General features: G+C 39.2%; 1 protein-coding gene across 3 annotated transcripts in view; it reads left to right on the forward strand.

The window, feature by feature from the left end:
- Positions 1-26382, forward strand: part of LYPD6B (LY6/PLAUR domain containing 6B) — a 188397-nt gene extending 162015 nt beyond the window's left edge. For all 3 annotated transcript variants that reach the window (XM_030915975.1, XM_030915976.1, XM_030915977.1), the window contains 4 exons: positions 16272-16423; positions 19627-19725; positions 23978-24108; positions 25665-26382. In XM_030915975.1, the coding sequence (XP_030771835.1) occupies positions 16309-16423; positions 19627-19725; positions 23978-24108; positions 25665-25829 (510 nt within the window). In that variant the 5' untranslated portion in view covers positions 16272-16308 and the 3' untranslated portion in view covers positions 25830-26382. The remainder of the gene's footprint in view (positions 1-16271; positions 16424-19626; positions 19726-23977; positions 24109-25664) is intronic.
- Positions 26383-27379: the final 997 nt, after the last annotated feature.

A 27379-nucleotide genomic window follows, 5' to 3' on the forward strand; every position in this document is an offset into this window, starting at 1 on the left:
TTGTACCATCTGCTGTTTGAATTTTCCAAGTCATTGGTCCATTAGAGAGAACTATTGAGCTTTAACCATAAACTATAGAGCCAATTGAATTGTTTTAATTTAATTTTTGAATAAGTCATGCATTCACATGGATTATAAATCAAAACAATGAAATGAGTTATACTCTGAGAAGTCCCTTTCTCACTTCTGTTCCCTTGTACTGTATTTGTTTTATCCCTGGCTCTCCACCTGTAGGCCATCACTTTTATTAGTTTCCTAAGTATTCTTACTAAGTATATTTATCTATATATGAGTAAACACATATAGTGTTTTTCATACTGTTCCCTCTCTAACACAATAGGTAACATATGAAGTAACATTGGTAACACAATAGGTAATGTGTGTGTGTGTGTCTGTGTGTGTGTGCACGTATCTATATTCCTTTTAATGGACACTTGAGTTATTTTCAGACATTTACTATTACACACAGTGCTACAATGATACGATGCCAATACATCATTGTACATGTATGCAAGTCTACCTGTAGAATAAAACTAGAGTAGGATTTTTGGGGTAAAGGGTAAGTACATCTGAAATTTCAATAATGTTGCCAAATTGCTCCACAGGGTTTGTATTCCCCCAAGCAATATATTAAAATGTGATTTCCCGTGGTCTTCTCAAAAGGAGAGTGTTAAGCAAACATGTTCATCTATCAGCTTGGCCAAAATCTAGAAGTTATAAAGTACAATTTTAATTTTCATTTCTCCTATTCAAAAAGATGCTCAACTGTTCTCATGGTGTTTAAGGGCCATTTGATGGATTTTTCTATGAAATATGTATTAATTTTCTTTGCCAATTTTTCTATTGGATTTCTGATAATTTTCTTATGATTTCTAGTAGCTATTTCCATACTAGTGAGATTATCTATTATTTTAAATGTAATTGGAGTTGAAAATATTTTCTCCAAGTTGTTATTTGTTTATAACTTTGCTTATGATTTTTTTTGTTATACATACAGAAGTTGTCTAATATAGTTGAATTTATCAGACTTTAATTTTATACTTGGCCGGGTGCGGTGGCTTAAGCCTGTAATCCCAGCACTTTGGGAGGCCGAGACGGGCGGATCACGAGGTCAGGAGATCGAGACCATCCTGGCTAACACGGTGAAACCCTGTCTCTACTAAAAAATACAAAAAACTAGCCGGGCGTGGTGGCGGGTGCCTGTAGTCCCAGCTACTCGGGAGGCTGAGGCAGGAGAATGGCATAAACCCAGGAGGTGGAGCTTGCAGTGAGCTGAGATCCAGCCACTGCACTCCAGCCTGGGCGACAGAGCGAGACTCTGTCTCAAAAAAAAAAAAAAAAAATTATACTTTCTGTGTTTTGAATCATAGTTAGAAAGACCTTTCCCCACTCCAAGAAAGTCACTCATATTTTCTTCTGGCACTAAAAAGAACACATTTTATCATGAACAATTTTAAGCATATACAAATAGAGAAAATAGTATCATAGACCCCAGCTATCCATCATTCAGCCTCAACAATTAGGAATATTTTGCCAATCTTATTTTATCTATTTTCTCACCTATTTTGAGAATGTTTAGAGCAAACTCCAGATATATTATTTTCTTCATAAGTGCATCTATGTATGTACCAATAACATGTAAGGATGGACTTTTTAGAATATACCCCCTAAACCATTAAGATAACAATTCCTTAAAACCTTAATTAAATAATGTAAAATTACTTAATAAAATTATTCTGTGTTCAAATATTCTTTTTGGAAATGTTTATGGCTTTGTTTTTGTGTGTATAGTATGAGGTATGTATCCAACCTTATTTTTTTCCTGGTCACTCAGTTGTCCCAACTCAACTTCTTTAAGTGTATATCCCTACTTTACTAGTTTATGTTTGTGACACAACAAATTCTTATATGTATTTGAGTCTATGTCTGGACCTTCTATTCTGTTTCATTTGTCTGTCTGATCATATGCTAGTCCTGTCTATACTGTTTTAATTATTGGCACATTACAGAGTTTCACCATTAGGACTAGTCATTCTCCAAATGAAATAGTAAATTACCTACTCCAACTCATACTATATAAAAATTGAAGAAAATTATAATTTAAAATGCAGCCTTTTCAGGTCAGGGAAAGGCCTGGTGATTTAGAAACCGGCAGTAGAGAAATGGGAGTCAAATGTGTGACAGTGAATGTGATCCCTAATGAAAGTACTAGTAATAGCATCCTCCTATTATATAGTTATATATTAGTTATATCCTAATATGCTATGAGAAAGTAAATAGTAATAACATAAAAGCCTGAAGCTTGGGGCAAGTGGGAGGAAGAAGAGGAGCCAGCAAAGGAAAAAGAATACGGTTTTGGTGGTTGAATTGGAAATCACCAATCCTGGTTCTTCTTCAGCAAAGTGAGAAAGGTCTAGGATAGAGATGGCTGAAATATTTGCTTTATGCCATTCTCTGGGGAGCTGCTGAGAGACACGCTGCAGAGAAGCAAGGCCTGGGTAAAGTGTGTTAAGGAGGGCTATGCTATCATTCTGCTCCGGGCAGATCACAGGTCTGGACGGGCAGCAACCCTGAACCTCAAGGCTGGCTTGTGCCTCTGAAGACGTTAGAGTGAACCTCACTATGTGCTTCCCAGGAGGACAGATGAAGATGTGTTTTTCTCAGCCTTCTTTCCGGGAGACGGTATTAAATTTACCTAACAACATATTTTTATGGAGAATAAGAGAAGTGGCTTTTTTTTTTTTCTTGGATACCTTCTTTGATATTAGCACAGAAGTGACTTCTAATACCAACTTATTGTAGGAAAGACATCTCAAGTGTTTAGCAGGGGCAAGTCTTTTTTTTTTTTTTTTCCCCCTGAAATGCTCATGTCTCCTAGACTCTGTCTATGTCTTCACCAAAACCCAGAGAATGTTCAGACAGTCAAAGCATGGTGAAAGGTGGAGGAATGGCCTGGGCTTGGTATATCATGACTTCATTCCCCTGCAGACACCCTTAATTACCCTTGGCACAGCTTGTAACCTCCTCATCCCCAATTTCCTTATACCCTGGAGATGATCACACCACTCTTACCTCACAGGGATGTGGAGAGGATTAATTAGTTTCGGATGGGAAAGTTCTTTGAAGATGAATCATGTGCTATAGGGAATGTGCTAATTTGAGGCCTCTCAGCCCTCAATTTGAAATAACTGCCCACTGTCCAAACACAGACACTAAAGGGTAAATGGAAATTGATCTGCCTTAGAGCCAGGGGAGTGGGGTTTGCAAACTGAAGAGAATGGTGAAGTCAACCTCAATCAAGCATTTATTCAATGATTATGTTCCAAGTGTCTATCCTGTACAAATTATAATGAGCAATCTTTGGGGGACTTTGGGGGAGTGTTAAGTGGGAGAGTGATGAGCCCTGAAGGCCATGTGCTGTGCTCACTGCTGGAGTGATTATTACCTACAGCAGAAGACAGTTGCCAGACTTGTGAGTCTGTGGACTAGAAGTCGTCTTTGCCGTCAGTGGATGTGAGCTGGCCATTGGGTACAGTGGGCTCCACATCCCATACACTGTGGACAATTAGGGTCATCGGTGCTTCCCCAGTCCTCTCACCTTCCAGATGTACTTTGGCCAGTCTCTCTTAGGCACTTTTAGTGAGAAGAATCTCTGTATTAATAAAAAAAGGAATAAAAACGAGATGAATCCTTTTTCTTGGCCTCTTTCAGTTCTGTTGTTACATGCAACTCCTTTTAAAGGTACATCCAAGGTGTGCTTTTTTCAAAACACAAGCTAAAAGGGGCTATTTTAGGCATTATCAAAGAACACTTTCTCTAGGAGTTTTATGGTCTGGAAATCAGTGCAGAATATGAATGAGATCTCAGTGTGCGTTTCCAGCTTAACTTCTTTTTTAAACGTTTTTTTCTCTTTGAGGTGACCTTCAGTGAGGGTAACAGGGAGTAGAAGAGGGTGAAGAGGAAATAAAATTGATTAAGAAAGGGGGTATGAGTAAATTTGGAAGGTGCAGGAAAGGGCTTCCCTGGACACATGAGGCTCCTGAGAACATTATCGCTGTGAAAAGGTCTGGGACTGTGGAAGATGAGAGGCCACCAGAATAATAAGCAGACAGCAGTTCAAGAGTAGTTTCTTAATATAAGTGAGAAGCCTTTTATCAAGTAGGAATCTAGTGTTGTTTCTTGAAATACTCGATCTTAGAAAGGAAACTATAGGGCCAAGCATCATCACACAAATAGAGGATTCCAGTTTTCAGTGAATTTATTATATTCAAATAAACTTACATCTCTGTGTAGATATTGATAGGTATAATAATGCAGTAAAAGGGTACAGCCCAGAATATAGTATAGCCTCAGTGGGCTTCAGTGCTATGTCCATACCAACATGTGTCCATCTTTCTGAGCCCTTTTATTAAAGTTCGAGAATCTTGCCCATCTCTCTCTCTCTATTTATTTATTTATTTATTTATTTGTTTGTTTGTTTGTTTGTTTGTTTTTGAGACGGAGTCTCGCTCTGTTGCCCGGGCTGGAGTGCAGTGGCCAGATCTCAGCTCACTGCAAGCTCCGCCTCCTGGGTTTACGCCATTCTCCTGCCTCAGCCTCCGGAGTAGCTGGGACTACAGGTGCCCGCCACCTCGCCCGGCTAGTTTTTTTTTTTTTTTTTTTTGTATTTTTTAGTAGAGACGGGGTTTCACTGTGTTAGCCAGGATGGATCTCTGCTTATTTAATGATGTGCTTTAGTGATGGTAGAAGCAGAAAAAGCTAAATTTTTGAGAGGGTGGTGATATTTGTATGAAATTATAAAATATTCTTCAGCTAGATTTATCTTCTGGTATACTGCTCATTAATATTTTCGTTTTCTTACTAATGGCTTCCTTCCTACCCTGATTGGTTTGTAGCATAAATCTAGTTGTTGGTTTCCTATAACTTAATAGATCATAACAATTGCCCTTACACTTCATAGTAAAGAGGCTACCCCTTTATTCATTGCAACATTGCCTGTAATACCTCTGCTCAAACAAGCCATAATGCTTTGGTCCAGAGTGGCTCTTTTCCTGCTGTTTCTAGCCTAGATTCAAGGCTCAGTCAGGGTCATGGCAGAAACCACCTGGTATAAACAACCTGGCGTTATTTAAGAGAGTTAATAAAGGGACTGTTTACAATGATGTGGGCCAGATTTAGGGGTAGTAACAGATTCCAGAGTTAGCAGCAGAGAAAATCATTTCCACTGCATTGTTTTATAGGCCTAGAAGACAGGAGAAAACAGTTACCAGGAGATGGGAGCTGCAGAGTTGGCCACCTGCTAGGATCTGTGGGACATGATGATAACCTGATGGGGAGGAAGCCAGGGGAACAAATGCCCAATCTCACTGTCTTTCCATCTTCCAATCTACCAGCACCTGCTATTGGCAAAACCAAACCAGCAGCCAGTGGAAGGGGAACCGTGTGAGCATTCTTTAGCTCAGCTTCCCAGAGCACAGTGTAGGGTGGAGAGGAATAGAGGGTGTTTCTGGAGAAGCAAAGAGAGAAGCCAAGCAGAGTTCATTTCCCTTTCACCGACTGGGATAGCTTGGGAAGGTGGTGTGGTTGTAGTGTATTTCAGGCCCCACACAGTGTGTGTTGAATCACAGGCGAATGTACTAGGCCATTGTTGAACAGACCTTCAGTTGCTGAAAATGGAGTTCTCATAATCTCCACGTGGGTAACTGAAAAGAGTGTTGTTAAAAGATTGTCACAAAACTTAAAAGATTATTCACTTAAGTAAACAATCAAAATAGAAATGGCAATTATGATGTTAAAAATGTGAAAAGTCAATTTTTAAAAATTCACAATATCTGCAAGTATATGAGGTCTGTGTTCACTTTGAGACCTTCAGCCTGTCTCGAAACATGGACTGGGCCTTCTCTCCCCAACCCATTGCTAAGCAAGGAAGGACAGTCTGTATCCATAAGCAAACTCTAAGCTTTCTTTAGGCTAGAGAGGACCTCATGGGCTGGAGTAGGCATGGAAAGATTTTGTGAATGAAAAATATTTGAACTGGACCTTTAAAGCAGAATGGGAAGTGTGACACACACTTGAGGCAATAAAGCAATGATACGAATGAAAGCACAGAGCCTGTTGCTTTTTAAAACAAATGCTATTAGAACTACTGCATGTTATTTATGAGTATAGGCAAATCATATAGATTTACTAGAAGGCTGATAAATGGAAACACTCCAGTGAGGCCTAAATATTGCTCTCATATGTATGCTAGAGTAGTTTTCTGAAAATTGGTCTTCAGAGGAATTTTACATTCTGCTGTCATATGTGCTCAGATAATCATAGAATTTGAGAGCTGAAAATATGTATATTGAATTTCAGTCTTAAATCTTGTCAGCTATTGTATGGCCTTAATAATATTGGCCTGTATGATCATCCATAGAGGAACAATAAATCTCTGCATTAAGCTTTCTAATTGATTTAATAATTTGACAAAAAAGTGTAAGGGCTTATTTTTTATTCTCCTTTAATTTCCACAAAACTCTCTGTAATATAGGTATCTGATATCTCCATTTTACTGATAGGGAAACAGACTCAGAGCAATCCAGTGATCACCTAGAGGCAGTAGATCCTGGACAGAGCTAGAATTTGCCCCCAGGCCTGAGCGCCTCCAAAGGCCGGTTTCTCCCCATTATACTAGTCAGCATTTACACTTGACTTTACCCTTGTGGGACCATGAACCATATCATGAACCATTTAATGTAGTTTTTCATGTTGCAATTAAAACACTATTTAATGTACATAATTTTTCAGTTTCCTCTGGGAATATGAAATTACGCACATATATATCTTTATCTATGTACAGTTCCTTCTGCTCAAAGTGGTAATAGTGGCAATTTATGGAGCAAGTGACATGCTGTAACTTTGTTATATATGCAGAATGCAGAAATTTTTTATTAGGATTGCTTTTATAAGCTTGTCAGCTTCCAGAGAGTTCTTTGAATAATCTGTTCTGGATTTTGTGAGTATGCAAAAGTCAGCATGATATTCTTTTGCCGTAGCATGCAGTTTATTGTTCGTTTTTAAATGCCCTCCTGTTTCAAAATGATAGATACTTATAAACATGTTCTTTACTTGGTTAATAATATTTCTAGATGTAAATTCAAGAATGAAGTTGAGTGAGTGGGGGCTTTATAAACAATGGTCAGTGACATAAAACCCTGGGACGGAAGTAAAAAGACAGGACAGATGCCTAGTAACAATTCTGCATTGTGCAGCTCTCCCAGTTAACCATGTGGGTGCTGAAGGCAGCTGAGATGATAGGGAATACTGTCTCTTAAACAGAGTTCTAGGGACAGTTTTGCAATCTGGCACATAGTTAGTGCTTAAGCAATGAATTCATTCAATAAAATATATGTATGTATGTATATATGCACATATACACCTATCCAAACACACATATACAGAGAAATTTCTCAAGTGAGAAACACATCTGTATGAAAACTTTATTTTTACAATCATTTTTCTATGTCAGCTGAGGCTAAACGAAGTCAAAAAGCGCTAGCCGTCACCTTACACACTGAGTGACGATGAATGCTAAATTTCCTCAACTGAGTGCCATGTATTAGACTGCATTTGTGGCATGATACACTCCTCCACTCAACCAATGTCGAGTAATGGACCTTTAGCCAGCTGCTGGACATTTCAGCCTCGATTTCTCTTAGGAGAGCTTTGATTTGTTATTAAAAGAAATGAATTCAGTAAAGAGAGCAGCTCTCCTGCAGAACTTCTGTCCAGCTATATCTTTCTCTCAAGTATAAAGACACTCCTCTTTCATGGAAAAGAAAAACAAATTTTTCGTTTGTATACCTGATAGCAGAAGTATCTGTATAGAATTACCTTTCAATGTTATGTCCTTGGCTTTTTCAAAGAAATGGCCAGGCTGGGCACGGTGGCTCACGCCTGTAATCCCAGCACTCAGGGAGGCCGAGGCAGGCAGATCACAAGGTCAAGAGATCAAGACTACCCTGGCCAACATGGTGAAACCCCTTCTCTACTAAAAATACAAAAATTAGCTGAGCATGGTGGCATACCCCTGTAGACCCAGCTACTCAGGAGGCTGAGGCAGGAGAATCACTTGAACCCGGGAGGTGGAGGTTGCAGTGAACCGAGATCGCACCACTACACTCAAGCCTGACAACAGAGTGAGACTCCGTCTCAAGAAAAATAAATAAATAAATAAATAAATAAATGGCCAAATGACGAATGCATCTGGAGGTCCTCAAAACAAATTTCAGACATTATTCATATGTTGTTTGGTGCCCCCTATATTGTAATGGTGTGACTCATTAGTTAGAGAATTAAGTATCAGGAAGAGTTATTTTTTCTCAAATAATGAGAATCAATGTGTCCCATGTCTCCCCTGGCTTCTAGGAAGTACAGAGCAAAGGGAAACCCACAGCCGAGTGCTTTGTTCATAGAAGGGATTAGGATCTTTACTATCCTCTCATCCAATATGGCTTTTATTCAGTATTTTAAGAGCTTTAATGCATACATCACTTGGCATAAGCCTCCTAAAAATCATTTATGGAAGCAAAGAGGGTAAAAATTATTCCACCTGTGTGAAGGAGACTCTCAAATTTGATCAACGCATTCTTATTAGGTTCCTACCATTTGTCCAAATAGTTGCATAAAACATGACAAGCCAGTCTTGACTGTTTTTAAGGGAGTTTCTAATTCCTAAACATCTAAGCTTTTGTTTGTTTGTTTGTTTGTTTGTTTATTTATTTATTTTTTGAGACGGAGTCTCACTCTGTCACCCAGCCTAGAGTGCAGTGGCATGACCTCGGCTCACTGCAACCTCCACCTCCCAGGTTCAAGTGATTCTCCTGTCTCAGCCTCCTGAGTAGCTGGGATTACAGGCACGTGCCACCACGCCAAGCTAATGTTTGTATTTTTTTAGTAAAGACGGGATTTCACCATATTGGTCAGGCTGGTTTTGAACTCTTGACCTTGTGATCTGCCCACCTCGGCCTCCCAAAGTGCTGGGATTACAGGCGTGAGCCACCACGCCTGGCTGCTCTTAAATTTTGTCTATTGGAGCTCTTACCATGTTACCTTTCTAATGTCATGAAAGCCTTCTCCAAAAAGGTATAAAATCCTGTCTGTGACAGAAATGTAGCTGAAGAGCTGTTACCTTAGAAGAGTCTTTTAGCTTTTTCTTAAAATTTGAATCACATTTAAAAAGATGTCTTTAAAATTGATTAGACTGTTTCTCCACCCAAATTATACACTTATGGGCCATGTATTAATTCATGATTAGATTTAAAATTGATTTGCATAATGAAATTATTTTAACATCAGTGCTGCTTTAGACATTCTCTTTGATCAGGTTGCATGTAGTAGAAAAAGCTCTGTTTTTGGCATTGCAAAATGTACACCTTTATACTTAAAAAATGAGTTACTTGTTTCTATGAGTTTATGATCCTGTGCTTGATGAGATTTTTTGTAAGTTTAGATTATTTAAAGCAGTACAGCAGGAATCTGAAATGTGATGGGACTGCTGTATTACATTTATGACTGTATAGAATAACTATAATTCATTAATCTCTTTCCATAAAAAGTATAGAATATTAGAAGTGGAAGGGACCTTGGCAGTCATTCATTCCAACTTTCCCTCGGTTGCAATAGAGAGAATTTCTAAATCTTCAGAAATCAGTGCACAGAACTCAATCCTGTTGACCAGGTTTACCCCAGCCAGTATGCAATGAAGCTGAACATTTATGCTACTTGATCTAATTTCTATTATGCTGCTAATAATGCAAGGGTGAAGGAGGGAGAAATGGGGGAAGCAGGCACCTAAGATTTCTTGAACCCCACCTAAGTGAAATGTATTTTACTTATGTAATTGTGCTCAATCCACACCACAACTTAGAAGTTTCCTGCATGACTCTAAGACTCACTTTTCTTACTGGCAAATGGGCACAATATTTCTTAACTCTGTGGTCACCTGGTTAGTAAATGTAGAACCAGAATTTTCTTCTAGGTATTTCTGAACCTAAAGCTCATTGTTATGCCTCCTCTCAAAGATGATTGTATTAATTCTCGTCAGTCACATCTTATCAGTGGCTCATATTGACTTTTGGTCCCAATAATTTTTGAGCGCACAGGGACAGTGTGCTCAGTACAGTACCTGGTACAAATGCATGACTTTTAATTGCACTACTTTCAAGATTCAGACAAGCTATAATGAAGGCTAAGCCTGAATCATGATTTTATTTTTCCCTACTGAATGTTGTTATCCAAGAGTAAAATCTGTTGTGCTCTATAGAGAGCTAATATCGTCAGATCAAGATGATGGGGTTGATTTTAAGCTCAACTTCTCTCTCCTATTCTGCTTCAGGCACATAGAATGCTAGATTAAATATATTAAAATTAAAATAATTCATATTTAAACTTGTGGGGGGAAACAACCCTCCATGTACCAGAAATAGAGAACCTACTGGCAAAGAGAAATTGAAGCTGTAGGAACTAGGTTCCCAACGCCCAGGGAAGGTTAGGAACTGAAGCCTCAGTTCCCCTGCAGGGAAGGGAGTGAGCACCTGGTCTTGACTAAGCCCCACCAGTGTTCTTCCTAAATTTCATGGGAACCAGCATATCTCCAGTTGCCAACCTGGCCTAACAGCCAGAAGCAAGTAGCACAACCCTTGTTGTAAATGGTAAACTTTTCTGGCTAATTTCCCTTTGGAAGAAGAGTCTTTTTGTCTATTCCACTCTTTCTGAGTAAAATTTCAGCTCTCATTTTGAATTTCCACTTTGCCTTCTATTCTTTTTACAAGGGAAGCCGGGCCTGTTAAAGATTGTCATTAAAGTGTCTTACTGTGAGATAAGTGGTGCTTGCAGGAAGGTGTGAATGTGAGTGTTGATAGGCATGTTGGACTTAGTAGAGCTGTTCCTCTTACATTATCTATTTCATTTATTTTATTGGCAGCTGAAGTTGGCCTTGTGCTTGCTGACTCATTTTTAGCAATTGTGCAAGAAATGCCAGCATTTGCCACCTTTGTTTAGTCTCTTCTTTTTCAAATCACTTTTCATCATTTCTTTATCATCTTTGGACACCCTGCCAATTCTAAACAGCCCACCACTTTTGTCTTACTGACAAACTAAGGCAGTCTTATAGGTCATAGCTAATGAGGTTGGCTCTATTCCATAAAGTATTTGCTGAGTATCTAGCATGCACTGAGCATGGCCTGGGGAATATAACAAAAAATATGTGGGTCATTTTCCTACCTCAAAAGAGTTTATGATGTCAAAGACGTGCTGCTTCCTGAAGACCCCATCAACTTTCTGTCTTTTCCCTGGAAGTGTAAAATGCCACATGTTGGATGAGATTATTATCCAGGCTCAAACTTGGGAAATAGTCATGCTTCTGGACCAAGTGCCAGGTAAGTCCTTGATTCTGGTCAGTAATAGGCCAAAGTCTCAGGTGGGGCTTCCTAAATTTACAAATCTGGCTACCTGCTATTCTCTGGAAGCCTGAGAGTTGCCCATCCCTGCTGTATCCCTATAAATATGCCTTGCAGAAATCCCTTCCTTCTGGCAAGGAAGCACTCTGCATTCTGGAGCAAGTATTAATGTATCTTCCAAAGGGAGGACTCATAAAACACAGGAAAGATCAGTACCATAGGTGAGGGATTTCTGACCAGGCCTACTATGTGGGAAAGATGGATGAAGGTGATAAGCTCTGTGTTGGGAAAAATGTTTTGAGCTACCCTTGAGTTCACGAAGTGGACCAGACACCTAATATATATGTGGAACTTCTCTTAGTGTCAAAATATGAAAATGTCTAAGTCAAAGGAAGCCAAATTATTATAGCCATATTCTGAAACAGCAAGAAGTCGCTCTTAACCATTATATGGGTCTCTACAATCAATTATGTGGATTCCTTTGAGATACTCCACCCAGAGGGAAAACCTGTCTAGACACATAGTTTTGCAAATAACCTGAAGACGCTCATAGGCCACCTCTCTTTGCATATGAAGAAGTAACACTGCTCTATGTGATGGCTTTGGAGAAAATAACCTGAATGGCTTAATCTAATCCATATGAAAGATTTCTCCCCCTCTGGAGCAAAATATAAGCTCTCTTGTGACCTTGTTCTGCCACAAAGGCTGCAATGAAAGCCTACTCAGCAAAGTCTCAGCAGATAATTTTTAGTTCAGCGTCTCTATGAAATGATTCTAAATGTAAAACAACTGTCGGCTACTATAATTAGTCATTTACTTTTTCATTATCCTAATGTGTTTGAGTTGTGAAAAATAAAACAGTCATGTTAACACAAACCTACACACTGAAGAATAGATAGAGATAGATATAAGTCCTCAGGAAGAAGCAGTAGATGGTAAGAGATTAGAAAACATGCTCTGGAAATAGAAGACATTTTTATTTAGTACTTTCCTCACTTGACAGGCAAAACTTTGGCAGTTTTGCAGAATTTTGATAGAATAAGTCTATGCTGTTTTAGTTAAAAATGGAAATGAAAATACATTTTGTCTATATGGAAGCAATTTTTTTTGGTATACTTCTCATTAGCTTTCAAGTTTAGCAGGCTAGGCTATGCTATATGGAAGTGTTTTGAGAGGATACTATGTTCTGAGAAGTGTGTTGGGATCATTACATATGTTGCCGCCAAACCACAGTTTCCTCACTTGTACAATGATAATGAAGCTAGGGTTCCTATGGTGCTATTTCGAAGGATAGAAAAACCAGAAAGAAGCCTAATCCTTGTGTTTGTTTTCAATCAGTTGTTTTTAAGTTGTCTGTCATTTATTCTTAGAGAGACTTTTGCGGTGTATCTGAATTCCATATTCCTCTATGTTCACTATCGTTTGTATCCCTTTGTTTCAGGAACTAGAGATAAGGCTAGGAATCTGGGACCAATTACTTGATAGAGAAAAAGCATTCTTGGCATTTTTCACAATTAGATGGTCTAAATTAAACAATTTCTTGATTTTGCTAGACTCAAAATTCTTGCCGCGGCAAGTAAGCATCTGTGTGATCTGGCCCTGCCGACTCCCTGACTGTCCAGTCCCCTACTTCTTCATGTTCCAGCCACACTGGCTGCTTTTTTTGAGTTCCCCCATGAGGCAAGCTTCTTCCCATCTTAGGACCTTCGTGCCGGGCTCGGTGGCTCAAGCCTGTAATCCCAGCACTTTGGGAGGCCGAGATGGGCGGATCACGAGGTCAGGAGATCGAAACCATACTGGCTAACACGGTGAAACCCCGTCTCTACTAAAAATACAAAAAACTAGCCGGGCGAGGTGGCGGCGCCTGTAGTCCCAGCTGCTCGGGAGGCTGAGGCAGGAGAATGGCGTGAACCCGGGAGGCGGAGCTTGCAGTGAGCTGAGATCTGGCCACTGCACTCCAGCCTGGGTGACAGAGCGAGACTCCGTCTCAAAAAAAAAAAAAAAAAAAAAAGGACCTTCGTTACTTTTCCCTTGATTCTTTGCTTGGCTGATTCTTTCCCATCATTTAGTTTACCTGTTTGAATGTCACCTACTCAGAGAGACACACTGGGTCCATTGTCTGTGTAAAGCAGCACCTTCTCTTCACTATCGTCTCGCCTTATTGTGTTTCTTTCATGAAACTTATGACTATCTGAAATTATGTTTTGCCCACATGTATTGCCTGTCTTCTCCTCTAAAATGCAATTTGCATTAGAGTCAAGACCTTGGTGGGGAGTCAGTGATAACAATAACTTGTTATTTATTAGGTATCAATAACAACATGTTGAATGAATGAGTGGGCTTTTGTCTCACACTGAGATTACATGAGGAAAACCAAACTTTTTACTTGTGATACCAAACTGGGGATTTGTTCGTAATAGTAAGTGCTTGCTTCGTAAAAATTAGCAAAATTCCACGCACTTAACTAATTTAAGTACTTTACAGGCATTAATTTAATTCCCACAACCCTATGAAATGGGTATTATTACTCCCATTTTATAGATGCAAAATTTTTGGTACAGGTAAGTTAAGGAGCTTGCACCAAATAGCAGTTTTGGTTGCAGGTATTTGAGCCAATGCTCTTTACTATTGAGCAGAAAGTGCTCAATAAATAGAGCTTTAACCATGCGCTCAGCACATGTGCTCAGCTCAATGACTCAGTGCATGCGAACTATGTGCTTCACTTCCTATGCACTGGGTCGTTCAGTCCTCAGTTCAAAACTATGAGGTAAGTACTATCCTATGCTTGTTCTAGAGATGAGGAAGTCAAGGCTTGGAAATCTTCAGCAACTTGTCCAAGGTCCCATAGTTGCTTAGTGGTGAAAAAGAGATTTGAATATAGACAATGCGACACTGAAACCTATATCTTAGGCCTTCTCTCCATATTATGAGAACACTTGAGGATTGCTACTGGAACAGTCATTCTGAGCCTATGAAAAAGGGATTAGTCTCCCCCACTCAAAGGGTCTCCACTGGTATAAAGAAGGGTACAATAATGACTATGGAATAGACCAACTCAGAGAAATGTATAGGAGAAGCAGAATCTGTATCGGTACAACCACTTGACTATAAGGGATAATATTTTTTGCTAACTGTCCATTTCTTCAGAAAGAGCATAAGAATAGAATTTAGAAATCCAATAACTGAAAGGCCAATCTTGGTTTCTAAAATGAACCAGGAAAGATTTATATATATTTTTATATATCACTAGGTATGATTATGTACATGAGCTATAATGCAGGTAGAAAGTCTCGCTATTGTTTTTTGAAACATACTCACAAAAGTTGTTGTTGTTGTTGTTTTATAACTCTGAGTACTTTCTTAGCAACTCAGTTCTATTAGTGGCAAATGCCATCAATAGGGATGATAGGATGTTGTGGCTACATATTGTCTAATAACTTAGTTCCATCCCCATAGGCAGGCCTTATTAGCGACACATGCAAAATCAGTATACCCACAATAAGAGAGAGAAGAAAATTCCTAGAATCTATGCATTATTGCTCTGGCTTCAAACAAAATGTGCATGTGAAGGATTATGCTTGTATATGCAGAGATCGAACTTTTTCCTTTGAAAAATTCCCTAAACCCATTGAAACCTGTTGATTCAGCAAGGAGTTCAGCCAATATTATTGAACTCTAGTATTCCAGTATTTTCACAGAACTTTTATGATGAGTTCTTTTATGTACACAATCCTATGTGATCCCTTCTGAACCTACATTTGATGCTCACATTTACCTACATATGTGGGCAGTGTAGGTATTATTAAGCCACTTCAGAGATGAGGAAATTAAGGTTAATAGAGTTTAAAGAGCTTGCCCAAGGTCAGGCAGCTAATAAATAGCAGAGCCAGCACCTGAACCAAAGTCTTTGGGTTCCCAGTTAACATACATTTTCTGCTGCCCACACCTCCCCCTTGTCAAAGGAAACCTGTCAGTGGTGACATTATAAATGTTCTTGCTACCAGGTCTGCCTCTGGGGGAGTAGAGCCAGGGGGCTTAAGATGTCGTATCTTTTACTCAGTGCTATGTACATGTCTGTCATTTTGTTGGGATTTTCCCCTGCCTACTTAAAGTCTATAAACACGGTGAGTAGTATTTGTGGACCAGGACTAACATTATATGGTTGTCAGTTTTTCAGACAACTTTTATTCTGTTTCCTCTAGAACCTCCTGGCAGCTTCTTGTGCCCAGGGTGGCAGTTCACAGTGACTCTTGTCTCTCTTCTTACTATCAGTGTGCTCTGGGATCTGGCAGAGATTTTATTTCTCAGACTCCTTGTCCTTTCCCCTGCCATCCTTCTCACTGCTCCCACTTTTATTGTTTCTTCCAGGTTTTGAAAAGTTGCAAAATTTATCAAATGTAAATGTTGACTCAAGGAATAGAACTGACAGATAGGTGGTCCAGTGACTTTGGCTCAACATGCCTCAGAACCACGGTTGATTTAAGAAATCCGGTGATTCAGCACAGAGGAAACCAGCTAGCCGCAGGCACTGAGGGAATGGGGTGCAGCCAGGCCAGCTCTGCCTGCTTATCCTTTCTGAACTCAAAAGGCCATCGTGTGTTCTGCTAAAGCCTACCTGGCTAGTGCAGAGGCCTGACCAGTAGAAGGAGGTCATTACTCACCTTTCATCTGATCAAAAACAATGCAATTTACTCACAGGTCCTGGCCCTACAGAACAGGTTAGATGGTTGGATATATTTGAATAATGGAGCTTTCCAAACAGAAGCAAAACAAACACCCACTGATGTGTAAAATATAAAGAAACTGAACCAGTGTGTCTTTTCACCATAGATAGAAGAGTTTGGACTGCCCAGCACACAAGGTCAGCATGCTGCTCCTCTGTCACGCTCTCGCTATAGCTGTTGTCCAGATCGTTATCTTCTCAGAAAGCTGGGCATTTGCCAAGAACATCAACTTCTATAATGTGAGGCCTCCTCTCGACCGTAAGTAGTGGTGGTTGCCATGCTAGTTCGTGGCTGTGGGGTCAGAGTGTTCATATGAAGCCCCCTTTTCCATTTATTGTAACTTCGTCTTTCCCAGAACATTTGGTTTATCCCTAGAATAAAACAGAAAGTCTCCATTACTTCTATGGGTAAGCGTATGGTAAGTGAAAGTTTCTCCATTTCTTAAAATGGTCTGGCTTCCTGCTGAAGTTTTAATAGCATTCTTGTTTTAAAAAACACTTTTGGGGCCAGGCGCAGTGGCTCACGCCTGTAATCCCAGCACTTTGGGAGGCCAAGGCAGGCAGGTCATGAGGGCAGGAGATCAAGACCATCCTGGCTAACACTGTGAAATCCCATCTCTACTAAAAAATACAAGAAATTAGCCGGGCCTGGTGCTGGGCGCTTGTAGTCCCAGCTACTCAGGAGGCTGAGGCAGGAGAATAGGCGTGAACCTGGGAGGCGGAGCTTACAGTGAGCCTGAGATCGCGCCACTGCACTCCAGCCTGAGCGACGGAGCTCACACAAACACACACTTCTGAAACACCATTCCTAATCATGGCATAGTAGAGGAAATTCATTGTTCTTTGTGTCTTCCCTGGAGAAGGAAATTGGCTGTTGAATGTTTCTGTATAAATGATCTATTAATTTTTTCAAATGGCCATTAAGGATTTTGAAAGCAGATTTATTTGTTTGAAATTTGGAAGGAAATATCACCGGGATTTTCATAACTACCAAGCATAATCACCATTAGCAAAGGTTACATAAGACTCAACTTTCCCACTAATAGTTTAAAGATAGGCAAATATTAGTGTATATCATCTATAGAACATATATGTTAATACATTTTACATGCATATGTATAGATATGTATTTGTATACATATGTCATTAACCCTCCTTTCTTTTTAGACAAGTAAAACTTCTTTGATATACTTTATTAAAGAGTGATTCTTATAAATAAAAAATTACTTGGTATACATGTGAGTGCCTGTAGTTCCCACGCCTGGAAGAGTATCAGAATCATTATGAAAGGATCTTTAACTGCATATCCCTAATCACTTCTCCAGAGATTTAATAGTCAAGAGGGTGAGATGCAGAATATATTTATTTCTTTTTTTCCCTGCTTTTCTTTTTTAAGAAGCTCTCCTGATACTGTTGATACATGGTCAGGTGTGAGAACCCCCTCTTCTTATACTACTCCTAAATGAGATCTATATCATTACTGTTCTTTACTTTGTGTTTTATTATTTGGGATGGTTATCTCTGTGTGTGTGCATATATACACATGTATACTACACATGTACATATACATACATATACTACACATATACACCTTGAACTACCATTATACATTCCTAAATTGGTAATAATTATATACTGATAGCTGAAAGACGTGGCACAGACATCATTTTCATAGACCCTAACTTCTCTACAAATTTTGAAATTTTTAAGCTTAGTACAATTTTATGATGAGAAAAAAATAATTTTAAAAAAGAAAAAAAAGTAATACATGTTCATTATAGAAAATTCCAGAGACAGAAAACATATAGAAGAAAATAAAATGTATTCATAACCTCAAGATTCAAAGGAGTTTTTCTTTTGGAATGTTTTCCTTCCAGTGTTTTTTCTATGTATGTGTATTTATATATGTGATATACTGAGATGGTACAAATTTAGTTTTACACAGTTTTTCCTCTCTTTATACATATTTTGAGTATTTCCCAATGTCTTTGAAGATAGTTTAATGTCTTCTACATTAAAAAAAAATCATAAGGCTGGTCTGTAGCTTATTTCACTATTCCCCCACACTTTATATCAGAAAGAAAAATAAATCACAAGCAACCTAAATGTTAAATAATCTTCACTGATTATCTTTTTAAATGCACTTTCTCTTCAGTTGGCTAATGACCTTAGAATAGATTTCCTGGAATTGGAATTACTAAATCAAAAAGGTTGTGCCAATTTATACTTTAACCATTTAGCTACCAGCATTGAATATTAGTATTTTTTAACTGTACTGATTTAATTGGTGAAAATGGATGTCATTATTTATTTATTTACCTAATACGCTTTCGAACATAGGCAAAACTGAAATATATCCTCAGTATTTAACTTCTTGTCCTCCAAACTTTAGCTTTTGATATTTTGTTCTTGTTTTATGCTACTATACATATCCTCCCCTTTATCTGAAATTCCCACTGCTTTCTGATTTTCACCCCAACTTCTAGTTATATTACTAGGATGGTTACCGTCTTACTAATAGAACGAAGAGGATGAAACAATGTCTTTGTCTTACAGAAATGGGAGAATTGAAAGTTGTACACAGGGTCCTATACCTGGTCTATACAGAAATGTCAAATTATTTTAGTTTTTTCTTCTTGTCGACTAAAGTTACAAGATACAAGAAGGCAAAAAAAAAAAAAAAAAAAGGCGTAAAGACAAGTTGCTCTCAGTCCAGACTGCCAGCAACTCAGAAATCCTTCTTTCCATAACAAACTAGTCTAATTATAAGGGCTTAAGAATTACTATCATCCTCATATTAAATGTTATATTCCTGGCCAAGGTCTAATGTTGTGATAATTGGCATATTATCAGATGAGATTACTTGTTTGAGGTTAAATGTAGCTGTATTGGAAGTGCATATGGACAGAAACCAGCATGATCTGATGTGCTAGAGACTACAAGGTATTTGCTTGCAACCCCCCATTTAATCATTATACCTCTGCAAGTCATGGGCATCTTCATTATTAATATAAATATTATTATATCTTAGAATTTTAAAAATCACACAACTAATCTGTGGGAAGAACAGAATTCAAACTCAGGTTAATCTGACTCCAGTTCTTTTCAGGGATGACACATGTGTTCCAATACCTCTCCCACCCTCATTCACCCCCTCAGCCCCTACTTATTCCCAAATTATAAATGATAATAGAACAATACTATGCATCTTTCAAAGTAGCTGTGGGACCACTTTCATTACTCTATAGTGGCAATTCTTAGAAGACATTTAAACAAAAGGGAATAAAGAAAAGTCCCCAAAAGCCCGATGGGTAAATCTAGCTCTCTAGAAACAGAAATCGTAAGGATGAAGGCTTGTAAGTTTTGTTTCATCTGTTAAAGTTGCTAATTTTGTGCCATATTCGATGTTTGAAATTTTTGTCTTCTGTAACTTACTGTTTCATTTTGCTTTTTTCTTTAAAGCTACACCATTTCCAAATAGCTTCAAGTGCTTTACTTGTGAAAATGCAGGGGATAATTATAACTGCAATAGATGGGCAGAAGACAAATGGTGTCCACAAAGTAAGTGTGCTGAGTTTGGAAGACTTCTGTGATCTCATTTCTTTTGAATCTCTCCTGATTTGATGATGTTCTTTAGGAATCAGATGTATTTTTTTCTGAGCCTATCTGAACATCAGACTATATTGAGAGTTCTTGGAAACTGGTGTCAAAGCCTCAAATTGAAGTTGAGTACCTTAAGGAAGAATTTCTTAAATGTTATTTACCAGGGAGAACACATCGACCACAATATTGATTAAGTCATTCTCAGAATTTCAGAAATACTTGATTATACGTCTAGAAAAGTCATACTTACCATCTCAAAACAAAGGATGATTTCTGTACTCTTGAGATACATTGATATTTGGGAAACTCATTCATTCATTTAACAAACTTTCAAGTATCTTTTTAGTTTGTTTAGTTTACTGATATATCCCAGTGCCTAATCCAGTGCCTGGCCCATGTTTTCTCAGTAAATATTTGCTGACAGAATGAATGAAAGTCTCTGATTAGATAGTCAGGGAAATCTTCTCTGAGAACTGTACCTTAGAACTAAGACCTGAGTGACCACACCAAGCTGCCATGTGGAGATCTGTAGGAAGAACATACTGGGAAGAGGGAATCGCAAATGCAGAGTTTTCAAGGTTGATAGTTGGCCTCTTCAATGAACAGGAAGGAGACTGGCTGCAGAGGCTTAGTGGGAGATGGAGGAAGGATCTGAGAGGGAAGCAAGGGCCAGGACATGCAAGAGCTTCTTTTTTCTGATAGTTTGGATTTTATTGTAAAGGTGATGAGAAGGCAGTAGCGAGTTTTAAGCTAGGGAGTACACAGCAGTTGTGTTCCAAAATATTGCACTTGCTGCTGTGTGGAGAATGGAGGGTTGGGGACAAGAGTAGAAGGGAACACCAAATGAGGACTCTTGTCTTCAGACAGAAGATGAGAATTTGGACTAGGTTGGTAGGAGCAGAGGAGGTGGGGAGGTGAATGATTAAATACATATGAACTTGGAAGTAAAGCAGACAGAATGTGCTGATGTATGAATTGAAATGTTAAAACCCTACTTATGAGGAGATTGGGTTGTTCAGATTTTAGGATGTACTGTATTTTAGGTTTTTCAGATATAAAAGGCCAAGAAAAACAAACTCTTACAGAATTAGAGATAACTGGTTTTGGTCTACTGTTACCAGGAATCTTTTGGAAATTCCAATACCACATTATTTACAACAGTGGCATATCCTTATCTCTTCCAGTTAAAACCAATGTGTGAAGCCAACAAATACTACACACTGGAGACCTCTACTATGCCTGAGAATCTTATGCCATAAATTAGCACAAATGGCTGTGACATCCGTATGGACAGTGTTTTTTGTTATTTATTTTCAAGAATAATTAATTACCAAAATATGTTTTTCTTGAGGTTCTTTTACATTTCTGTCAAGGGACCATCCTTAAGTTGTGTGTGCGCTTATGAGTGTATGTGCATGCGTGATTGTATATATTTGGGGATTTATTTCTATATTTTCAACAGAAATTTATCTTTATTTCAAAGTTTTCAAGGTTTGTTGATGCTTCTCTTTACTACTTTGTTTCAGAGAGTATCATCCTTTAACAATTTGCTTTAAGTTGCCTTGAAAACTGGGCAGCAAGGGTTAGAACGGTAGTAAACTGCGGCACTGATGTCCAGCCTATTAGGCATTATCTTCATGGATCATGCTATTGTTTTGAATTGTACCAAAACACTGTTCCTACTAGGTCTGTGGATAATGCTCCAATTTGTCATTAGTTAACCAAAGCCATTTTAGCATGCAGGCAAAGATGATGTGTGGCTATTTCTGGGTTTTAGGATTTCTTCTCTGTTGAAACATGGCTGAACCAAAGGAGAAGCTGCAGCTTTCCATCACCAAAAAACCATCAGAAATGGGAAGGGTGGAAGAGAGTCAGCTCTGCTGCATCCACCTGAGAGGCTGATTCTTAATGGGCTCAATACAGAATGGCCCTGCATTCCAGCATGGCATGACAGGACCATTCTTGACTATAGGCCAGGCAGGTCCCAAAGACACTAACCACCTGGAATTCTAATTGAGGGTGTAACTTCTTACTTTTCACTTTGTCATTTCAGGGAGTGATAGTCAACCATTTCTGGGGGCAAATAGGCCTACGGCTATTGTTCTTTTGTCATCTCAGGTTTCCTTTTCACTTTACAGCTTCACTTCTGTGGTCTGTCGGGGTTGTTAAAAGAAGTTCTCTGTGTAACAGGATATGACAAGAATGACATTTCTTGTTTTATTTACCCTGGCTTTTACGCTGACTTTTTAGGGCTGCCTTAGCATATGTGCCATTCTGTATGAACACATGCAGCTACCAGTTTTCGATTCTTTGTTTGGAATAGAAATTGAAATGTCTTCTCCAGAACTTTTAGCGGCTCCCTTTCCTTTTGAATCTGGAAGTCAGCTACTCTTATAGGGCACTCGACATTATATCACTGTATTAGTCTGTTCTTGCATTGCTATAAAGAAACACCTAAGACTGGGTCATTTATAAAGAAAAGAGCTTTAATTGGCTTACAGTTCCATAGGCTGTACAGGAAGCCTGATTCTGGCATCTTCTTGGCTTCTGGGGAGGGCTCAGGAAACTTACAATCATGGCAGAAAGCAAAGGGGAAAGCAAAGGGGGAATGAGGCATCTCACATGGTGGTTGCAGGAACAAGAAAGAGAGCGGGGAGCTGCTACGCAGTTTTAGACAAGCAGATCTCATGAGAATTCACTCACTGTCACAAGAACAGCACTAAGGGGATAGCGCTAAAACATTCATGAAGGATCCGCCCCCATGATTTAATCACCTCCCCTCTCCAACACTGGGGCTCACAGTTTGATATGAAGTTTGGGTGGGGACACAGATTCAAACCATATCAATTGCCACGTGGTTTAATATTAAGTATACTGAGGAGTAGAATAATGTTCTGGTTAAGAGTGCAAGCCCTAGAAAACCTCCTGGGTTAGAATCCTACTCTTCACCATTTTCTTCCTATGTGACCATAAGCAAGAAATTGTCCTCAATTTACTGTAAAATGAGGCTGTTAATGTGACTTACCTTAAGGCTTATGGTAAGGATTGAATGCTTGAACACAAGTTAGAGGAGTACCTGGCTGATGGTGCACACTCAATATGGGCTTGCTACTGTTCGTATTATGTAAAGCTTACCACCACCCTATCAAAGCACCAAGACACTTGTTATCTATCATCATTTTCCTAAAACCAAAAACAAAAAAACAAAACAAAAAAAATGAGCTCAAAAGATCTAACATGACTTGCTCACCTATAACAGAGGCAGTTCCATAAGCCCAATCTTCTCAACTTTAGTCCAATTTTTTTCCCATTCCATGGCATTGCTGTTGTAGTCTCTGATCAATAAACTAAGAAGCATTTCATTGGCCTCCGGTATAAAAGAGACACAGAACCAAAGAATAATGTTCTAGGATATTGAATGAAACTTCTTGAAAGAACCCTAAGTAATAAAATGTGAGTGGCATAAAACCTTAAGGATAATTCTGGTTAGAAATGAGGTACTGTAGCTATACTAAGCAGGAGGTGGTGGGTGGGAAACAGGGAAAGTAAGAGTTAATTAAAGAGGAGGAGAAAAATGGAAATACATTGATGAGAAAAGTCTAACATATTGGTAGAATTAAAACCAGAATAGAAATTAGTAGGTTGGTACAAAATTAATTGCAGTGTTTGCAATTAACAGATGAGTGAAAAAGGTGATCGTGATGTGTAATTCAAAGCACCTGCTTTTCACCCCAGCTCACCACATGGCCTATTAGTAGATAAAAGAAAAATGATGAATAATGAAACAAGTGTTCTGCCCCATTGCATTTTACCTTCACAATTTTCATTTTATTTTAGATTTCGAGAACGTGCTTCAGAGGGAGAGAGAGAGAGAGAGGTCCAGAGACATAAATATTTTCATATCAAATGAGCAGACCCATGGTTTGATAAAATAAATGCTTTCAGTTTTTCCTCAGCTCTAACCGAACCCACAGGATGAGTGCCCATTTACATTCGTTTTCAAAACACGCATGTGCTTCAGAAGCTGGTGTCTTGAAAAATATCCCCTAGAAACTTCAGAGTTCACTGCTATGAAATGTCTTGCCTAGAAACCCCAGGACTGGCCTGAATTTGAGTCCTTTCTGCATTAATTGTTGAGTGATCTCTTTTGTAATGTGGATAATGAAATTACCTTGTTTCTCGGTTTTGTTTTTTGTTTCCTCTTGCCTAGACACACAGTACTGTTTGACAGTTCATCACTTTACCAGCCACGGAAGAAGCACATCCATCACTAAAAAGTGCGCCTCCAGAAGTGAATGTCATTTTGTCGGTTGCCACCACAGCCGAGATTCTGAACATACGGTAAGGATTGTGTGTGTGTGTGTTATTGTCTAAACTTTCATGCTAGTAACGTAAGTCGTAGATCAAAGGAGAGGCAGGAAGGATAGTAATATGTTGACCATGTTTACATTTTGAGGAAAGACTCCATACAAAGATAAAATGCAGACCAAAGAACAGTTGGACTTTCTGTCCTTCAAAAAGAAATAATGTTACTATAAACAAGCGGCATTTCCCAGACTCCAGAGCTAGACCCTAGACCTCAGACTGTGGGTGAATGATGTAAGGCCAACTCCGGTGACCTGAGAGCAAACTAGCCACAAGAAAATGGCAACGCCTGCTCTGCTCTGTTGATGGCCAGGAGTCACCAAGAACACTGCAAAGGGACACTGGAAGGTGACAAGAGGACTATGGTGACAGTTTTTATGAAGGAAACCTTGTTTTATCCGCTGCTTCTGCTTAGATGAGGAAGGGAGTCTGAAGGATTAGCCTCAGTTTAATATGAACTGTAGGTACCTTTTAGATCAATTGATCACTGTAACGTTCTCATTCTATCATTCTAAATGAGCATTTCACTCCTTTATACGCCTGGAATTCTGAAATGCTTAAGAAAGAATTACTTGAAAGTATGTTCATATCATGAGGTTTTAGAATTTGATTTACCCTGTAAGTACAGAAAATGATTCTTAAATCAGTGGCTTTTAGCTGTAGCTACACAAGAATCACCTGGGTAGCTTTTACAAGCTCTGCTTGTTGTTGAGGGATGTGGGCTGGCAGGCTTTCCAGACCAGTTGAAATGGAACCCCAGAGTAGGGTCCTGGGTGTCAGGATCTTTTTAAAAAGTTCCCCCAAGGTGATTCTGATGTGCAGCCAGGGTTGAGAACCACTGATATGGATGCCTAAAGTTGATGCCTTTATCATACTTAGTCATCCTGGAAGCCTCTATGAATGGCTAGGTTTATCAGGTTGAGGCATTGTACCTGGCAAGGTTTGGTATTACCTGAAAACATCCCCTGAAAACACCTGTTAGGGACAAGCCTTTTTTTTTTTTTTTTTTTTTTTTTTTCCTTACACCACTCAGCAACCATAATTAGCAAACCATTGTTGCTGTAATGATAAGAATCAGGTGTTAGCATAGACAATACACAGTCATTATTATCCCCTAACAAGTAGCACTAGGAAAGAAAATCAATGACTAATCCCAAAGGTTCCTAGCTTTCATTTTTGTCTGAGTGTTTTCCCTTACAAACCTTTAGAAGATTTGTGGATTCAATCAAGCACTCTTATTCAGTTTCTCTTCCTCTTTGCCTTGCTAATGCTTGGGTTGGGTTTGATGCAGATAAATCACAGTTAGGATAAAAGACTTTCAGCATGGTTTTTCCCTTCCGTTCCATTGGCATTCGTGGGGGAAGGGTACCCAAGAGCCTAGATGACGCAAAATTGGATCACCAATTCCAATTGTCTGTCTTCAGATAGAGCTGAAGAAGCCTTTCTTTTATCTTTCTTTCTTTTTCTTTCTTTTGCCGCTTCCCTCTTCTTCCTATTATTCACTGTCGTTTCCTCTCTCCTTTTTGTAACAGGAGTGTAGGTCTTGCTGTGAAGGAATGATCTGCAATGTAGAATTACCCACCAATCACACTAATGCAGTGTTTGCCGTAATGCACGCTCAGAGAACATCTGGCAGCGGTGCCCCCACACCCTACCTACCAGTGCTCGCCTGGGTCTTTGTGCTTCCATTGCTGTGATGCCAGCATTCCTAGGAGAGGCAGAGACCAGCCTCTAAAGCACAAGCCAAAAATTGTGTGAACGGTGAACTTTGGAGTGAAGATCAATCTTGCACTTGGTGAAGAGTGCACATTGGACCCCAAGGCGAAAACCATTGGTTTGCTTTGATAAAATGTTCCCACATGAGGTCACAGGACTGAGGATGGGAATTTGGCAGGGCCTGAGTAGATGGTCTGACTTCCAGGCTTCCTGGTCAAAGAGAGCTACGTTTGGTCAGTTCTGCAGAGAGGATCTTGGCAACTAGTCCCACCTGACTAGGCCTTTAGCTGAAAGAATTTCTTGACCTACTTGACTGCCTCAGAGGCTGCCAGGTCAAACCCTCTTGTTTATGTGATTAGCTCAGAACGTCTCTATGAAATCTAACCCTTCCCCTCACGAGAAAGCAGTTTTCCCCACCAACAGGCTAGTGAATGAGAAAGGCAACTGCCACGAAGAAAACTTCCAGTTGAACTAATATGAAATCTATTTGCTCATTGTGGGGGGAAATAAAGCTTTTAAATTATACAACGTAAATGCATGCTTGTGTGTTTCTTGACTGATGTGGAGACCTCTGGTGAAACAGTTACCAGGGCCATAAAATAGATCACTGACATTTGTGTCCATGCACCGTTGGTGATATGTGTTAAACTATGAAATTCTATGCTTAAGCTACTTAGCTTTTTTCTTTTGGGGGAGAGATGCATTTTAGGGTGCTAATGCAAACTTAGTGATCTGAGAATATCTGGGAAACCTCCCTGATAAAGGAAGATGACACTTTGTCATATGATGCACCCTCAGCAGTAGTAGCTTCAAAAGTTCTAGTCAGAGAAAATGGCAAGGGGGGTCCCTTTTCCTCCTTCAGTCATATTCTTTATGCATGCCATGTCTACCAAGAGAACTTCTGTAAATATATGCTAAAATATTTGGTCCCATTCTCTTCTCTTTCCACTTATAATGCAATCTCTGAATTTCATATGCGCATCTTCTTCCTGTTTCTAGAATTCTGATTTCCTGCCTTCAGTCACACTTTGGGATGACCTTTAAACACTCTGCCCTTGTATTTATAGTGATGAGTTAATGGAATGGGTTTTTCACCCTAATTAAATATCCATCATTTGAATGCTGGGTGCCCTGTAGACTCTATTAGTGATGCTATCCTTGCCACATGGGCTCATCTATGACATGAGTTGGCAAATTGTGGCCCACAGGCCAAATACATTCTACCACCCATTTTTGTGAATAAGTTTTTATTAAAACACAGCTATGGCCACTTGTTTATGTATTGTGTGTGTCTCCTTTTGTGCTATAATGGCAGGGTTGCAGAGATGCAGCAGAGACTGTATAGTCTGCAAAGTCTAAAAACTTTACTATCTTGCCCTTTTCAGGAAAAATTTGCTGACCCCTGATCTATGGGATGTCGAGACTGCTTAAGGAGAAAGAAGCTTTCTTTGCAGGGACCATGGTGCTAATGGTGGTTACTCAACCTGAGCAATGGTTGGCCAAATCACTTCCCTTGTTTTCTCTGTCTTCT

The sequence above is a fragment of the Rhinopithecus roxellana genome, chromosome 14 (assembly GCF_007565055.1).
Source record: "Rhinopithecus roxellana isolate Shanxi Qingling chromosome 14, ASM756505v1, whole genome shotgun sequence".
Lineage (NCBI taxonomy): Eukaryota > Metazoa > Chordata > Mammalia > Primates > Cercopithecidae > Rhinopithecus > Rhinopithecus roxellana.